We start from the raw sequence: 6,000 nt of genomic DNA, 5'->3' as shown, positions 1-6,000 counted from the left end.
ATAGCAATTATGAAACACACAGGCAGACTTCTAGCCCACAGCCTGGAGACAGGCATGTAGGAACTCAAACCAGCATCACAAGACCCACATGCTGCAATAGGCCCTCAGAAGTACCAAAGAAAATAAACTCACTTCCTCATTCTCTGCTGGTGTTGCCTGGCATGCAGAGTGCCTGTGGAGACAGGAGGTGAGGAATGGGCTTGTCCTGCTGCCTCTGGGCAGAAATGCCACTCTCCATGCATTGCCCTCTAGCACTGTGAGCGCACACCAGAATGGCAAAACTGCACACTGCCACTGTACAGGGAAGTTACAGCAAACTAACACAAACAACACACTATAAATAACAATCCTCCCTTAGGAAAATAAATCTATTTTTTAAATACTTGGAGGTTATTGCTGTGTCACCAGGCTAAAAGCTTCAAGTACAGAAGGAAAGGCTGCAGGTGTACTTTCTCTTTTTTTCTGGGGAAAACTTCTCAGCTCACTCTGAAGCTTCAGGAGCTTTATTGCACAGAATCCAAGAAGAACTTTTGTACCTTGTGGAATTACAGAATCATCAAGGTTGGAAGAGACATTCAAGATCATCAAATCACCCCTAAATCACATCACCCAGCACCAGATCCAGACCCCTCCTGAATACCTTTAGGGATGGTGACTGCAGAAAGACACAATGGGAAAATAGGTACAGCTGTCCTGCAAAGAGACAGGCAGATGGCACCGGATGAGATGCAGGGACACGCAGGGTGACCAAGACATGGAACCCACAGACTCTCTCCTAAGGCTGATGCACTCCTACACTTGATTCAGCAGCAATGATTACCCAGGTGAAAGGGCACAGATTATATCAGTAGCTCAGGGGCAGAACTACCCCAGCTTATCAACAATAAGAGCTCGAGCAGCACCGCTCACGCTTCTCACACCTCAGATAAGAGACCACGTCCCCACCTGGGTTCTTAAATACCCGCCCATGCTCATTGATTGGCTGGCGCAGGGGCGCGGGCCAATCAGCTGCGTGCTCCCAGCCCGGCCAATGGCGGGCGCCGTTGCTGTTGCCAGGGCGCGGGGGTCCCGCGGCGGCGGCGGGGATGGCGGCGGGGCCGGGCTCGGCGGGACCCGGCGCGGAGGGAGCCGCCCTGGAAGTGAGGTGGGGGCGGCGGCACCGCGCCCACACGCTCCTGACCCGCCTGGGGGGCGCCGTGCCCTCAGCTGTGCTCAGCCCGCGGCGGCTCCGTGAATTGGGCGGTCACACAGGGAGGGGAGGCTGCGCTGTCGGGGTCTGTCCGGACAGCGCGTGGGGAGAGAGAGAAGCACGGGCACGGAGGGCAGGATCACGGAATGGGGCGGCCCAGGGGACCGCAGTGGTAACGTGACCCAAACTCCCTGCTCAGGCACGGTCATCCCAGAGCATGGTGCGTGCGATTACATCCACACGGTTCTGGGAGAGCTCCAGTGAGGAGACTCCACAGCCTGTCTGAAAAAAACCTGTTCCAGTGCCTGGTCGCTCGCACAGTAGTTCCTCTCTTTCCTCTCTTTCCTCGCTTTCCTCTCTTTCTTTCCTTCCCTTTCTGTCTGTCTATGTATCTGTCTATGTATCTATGTATCTATCTCTTTAATATTTAACAGCCTTGTCCCCCTAGGCCTTTACTGGATGTATAATAATGATAAATTGCACTGTCACCCCCATTAATTTATCCCTATGTACAACTTTTCTAGATTCCATTTTACCTCTGGAAACAGAAGTTAGGAATACTTCATTTCCCCTGATTGAGAGCTAATGTAGCAGAAAAGCACAGAGCTAGTTCTGTAAGGGTGTTCAGACAGGTCTGATGTGCCATGGCACTCCATACAACCTGTTCTTGTATGAAGGAAGGCCCAGAAAAACATTGTCAGCTGAAATGTCTCCTCTGTTGCCATGGCTTTCAGCTCATCTCCACAAGCACATTGTCAGGGCTCCCACTCCTCTCTGGCTCCACTTGACTCCAATGTAGCAAAAGAAGCCAAGAAATTCCTTAGAAAAGATAATGGGAAGTTATTGCTGGAAATAAATTTATCTCAAGACCAGCAATTTTAAAACATTCCTAAGTATGAGAGTGCTGAGGCTTTAGTACCATCTTCTCTGAAGAGTACAACAGATCAGCAACTGAGCTGATTTTATGACTGACTTATGTTTGTGAAAGAAGCATAAAAATATTTCTGGTCATTGCAGAGAACAAAGGTCTTTCCCAGTCAAATTCTCTAATTTGGAAAAAGAGCAGAGATGGGATGTTTCTGAATAATAATTCAAAGGGAGAATGCTAACAGCAATGTTGTACACAGAGGGTAAATCTTACACTGCTGGAGCTTTCCTGCCATGGTACCAGCAGGCTGAAATGACATCCTCATTTGGTGATAAATGCAAATCCCTTTGGCAAGAGCACCCTGATGTTTGTCCACACACTTTTTGAAAAGTAAAAACATCTGCTAGCAGTTATGAATTTGTTGACATGTTGTAAGCTCATAAACAGAGTCCTCCTCAGTAATTTATTTCAGTCCTTGTGTAACACATCCTGTTTACATTCCAGAGTTTTACCATGTTAAAGTACTGGAGTCTTTAAAGCAGAACAGTCCTCCTGGTTTGCTTCATATAAACAGAAGCTGTACCTTTTTATCTTTTATTTTATGTGTATGAGATGAACTATGAAAGTGCAAAAAGGTTAAGCAAACACAATTGGGTCCCAAGTACAGATCCTACCCATGCAATTCTTTCAAATAAAGTTATACCCTCTGCAGGGATATGTGAAACCAGAGCCTGTGAACTTGGCTGACTTTCTTTTTAGTGAAAACTGAAAGAAATAAAAGCATCTCTCCATTTTCTTATGCCAGTCCTTTGTGCATTTTGTGACTGTATGTTTTTGGAAACAGTGAACTAGTGACTCATAATACCAGATCTTAGTTGTTGTGGTTTTGCAACACTGGTATGAGGATGAGTCTAACGAATCCCAGTCATCAGTTCAGTGTAACTCAGGCATTCTCTTTTGCACAGTATTTTGAGAAATGTGTGTCTGATTCCTGTTTTAACATTCAGTTACTCTGTTTGCAGTTGGGTTCAGGGGTTCTCAAACAAGAGCTTGGCCTTTATCAACAATCAAACTGTCTGCTACCCTTGTGGTAATTACATCCTCTTCCTGGACATCGAAACAAAGAAGACAAGAGCAGTGCAGTGCCAGAATGGCCAGGTGGGAGCCTTTGCAGCAAGTGCCAGCAGCCAAGTGGTGGCTTTTTCTGACCGGCAGCTGAATCCCCTCATACACATCTACACTTTTCCAGAACTGAGAAAACTGACAGAATTAAAAGGTAGTGATGTGGTTACCCTCATCATCATCATCGTTTCATTAAAACAATATTTAATCATCAGTTTCTGAAGTTGTGGGGCCTTTTTATGAGACTTTAAAACCAGGGACTGTTTATCCCTGTCACATGTCCTTCCTTTCTCATGAAAAGATTCATGGAAAGCAGTGCAAGGAATTTTCCACTGCACTACTTTTATTTAGGTTTAAGATAGGGAGGAATATGGCCATACATAATGACGTTAATTTAAAAGGAAAAGAAAAGGAGTTAAATGGAATTAGTTTTAGGAAAATGTAGTCAGAATAAGCAATAAAATCATACTGCAGTAGACTCCCAAGCAGACTGCTGAAAGCCAGATGAGAAATCCAGGATGTGAGGGATGAGGATTCTTGCAGTTAAACTTTGGAGTTCAGAATCTAATGTATGGTTTTGCCTGCTTCATGTAATTTCTCTCCTTGGTTTAGTTGCTTACCCTATTCATGCTTCAGTTCCCTTGCCATTTAAAGAAGGATCATGATACTTGCTTTTTCATGTATTTGAATAAAATTATGACTGCAAAGGATTTCATGGGACATGGGGAAAAAATACTTTACAATTTCAAGGTATTATTGGAAAGGAAATTGAAAAAATTCCAAGCAGTAATACATAGGGAGCATTTTTATGATCAAATCAAAAGAATAATCTGCAGTGAAGCAAAGAAATCAAGGGCCTGAAGAATATTTAAAGAGTAAAATGGATATAAAGGAAGTGAGAAGAGTATCTGTGGTATTATAAAGTAAAGTCTGGGACAATCAAAGACCATGTTCTTTATTTTTACATTTCAGGTGATGCTCAGCTGGACTATACCTTACTTGCATTAAGTTTTAAAGGCCCATATCTGGCCAGTTACTCTTCAATCCCAGAGTTTGTTCTTTCAGTATGGTAAGAGTAAAAAACCAAAATTCTCTTATACCATTTGTATTTAATTCATATTTTTGTGTGACTACTGTTTTAGCATAGATTAAGCTAACAAATATGGAACACATACTGGTTGCCTTAATCTTTTTTTTTTTCCTGACTGATCATTATCTGCAAACTTTCTGTACCAAAAATGCTCTTTACTTTCTAGTATTAGTAGACACTAGTCAAAATGGCTGTTAGCTGTAGCAAAGTTATCTTTCACCTTCTTCCAAATTTTGTTTTTTGGAGTGTTTCCAGAGCCTTCAGCATCAGTTAATTATCTGTTCACTGTTGGAGGGTAAGCACCGTGCTGGTTGTGGAAGAAAGTTGCCTGCTGAAAAGAGGAAAAGGGTTCTAAAACTGATTGGCACTGGTTTGTCCCCCTGGACTGTTCAGTGGTCCTCTTAATTACTTTTGCTTGATCTTAGTTCTGGCTTATAATTTTGCTCAGTGATTACACAAACTTGGATCACTGGGTTAGATCATAATTTTCTGTTCATTGATGTGAAGTATTATATAATGCAGTGCAGATACAGAAAGGTAGAATATTTAATATTTTAATTGTTCTATAAAATACAATCCTGCTCTTGCCTTCATTGCCAGCAAGCTCCCATTGACTGTGGAGTCTGAGCACTTCAAAATAAATGTGGAGGGTGGAGTAGGAGAAAGGCAAATGAGGACATGTAGGGAATAGTCAGTATAGTCTCAGTTTACTGGTGATCTTTTCTTGTACAATTATAAGTGAGGATGCAGAAACTTCTGGAATTCCAGAATGTCAGTAATGAGAGTAGATATTATTACAGATGCCCCTTCTTTATCCCTTCTGAAGAAGAACAATGTTTGTTGTGATCATACACAGTAGTTCAAGAAGGATGTCTCTGCAGATCACACTGGAAACCAACAAAGGCTCACTGGCCTCACAGCTGACACACTTGTCACCTACAGCAGAAGTAACACATGTGGTCCAGTGTGTTCTTTGTGTGCTCTTAAACAAAAATGCACCATCCTGAAAGACTTCTCTAGATTATTCTTAAAACCAGGAGCACCTAGAAGTGTTTAAATGCTTTAAAGTAGTAGTAATTTCCCAGGTCAAAAAATTTTAACCAGTTTGAATCAGGGTGTTACAACAATCAGCAGGTAATTGTCATAAAAACCGTCCTAAGTCACAAAGAATTTAGTAACAAAATACAATTACATTAGAATATTAGGCTTAGAACGTGCAATAATTTGAACAGAGTTGTGTGAATTTACTTTCACTTCCTGTGAAATCAGGACCTTCATTTTTGTGATTGGATTATATTGTGCATTCATTGAAGATATATGTGTGTATAAAGGTCAGAAATCACGGTGTAGAGCATTAGATGTCATGACTATGTGACAATTGCACAGCCCCAGTACTTTAAACAGCTAGTTTGGAATCAGAGGTGTAAGAGATGTTTTGAAAGATGTCAGTCTCAAAATATAAAGAGCTTATGGATAACTAAAAGCTATTTTATCTCTAATATTTATTCTTTGCTGTTCAAAGGAGAAACTTAATGTCAGATTCCTTTTCAGATACATGTTTCACCATAGTTTCAGATCTTAGTAAATTATCTACTATAAAACCCTGTTGGCGTTATCTGGTAGGTATGAGACAAGAACATGCTGACAGATCTTTAGAAAGCAAGATAAGCTGATATCTGTAAAAGTCAGAATTGCAGTTTATAGCTTCCTCTAATTTTAATGAGGGCAACT

The 6,000-nt window shown here is 42.0% G+C and overlaps 1 protein-coding gene across 3 annotated transcripts in view; it reads left to right on the top strand.

Annotated features, from left to right (window-relative positions):
* Positions 1-1,023: 1,023 nt before the first annotated feature.
* CFAP43 (cilia and flagella associated protein 43) overlaps positions 1,024-6,000 on the top strand; it is a 42,538-nt gene continuing 37,561 nt past the window's right edge. For all 3 annotated transcript variants that reach the window (XM_071445963.1, XM_071445962.1, XM_071445965.1), the window contains exons 1-3: positions 1,024-1,144; positions 3,080-3,333; positions 4,152-4,248. In XM_071445963.1, coding sequence (XP_071302064.1) covers positions 1,086-1,144; positions 3,080-3,333; positions 4,152-4,248 — 410 coding nt within the window. In that variant the 5' untranslated portion in view covers positions 1,024-1,085. The remainder of the gene's footprint in view (positions 1,145-3,079; positions 3,334-4,151; positions 4,249-6,000) is intronic.

Source organism: Agelaius tricolor, unplaced genomic scaffold, assembly GCF_023055355.1.
Source record: "Agelaius tricolor isolate 1412-34295 unplaced genomic scaffold, bAgeTri1.0.p SCAF_22, whole genome shotgun sequence".
Classification (NCBI taxonomy): Eukaryota; Metazoa; Chordata; class Aves; order Passeriformes; family Icteridae; genus Agelaius; species Agelaius tricolor.
This window is presented reverse-complemented; position numbering and strand designations above follow the sequence as displayed.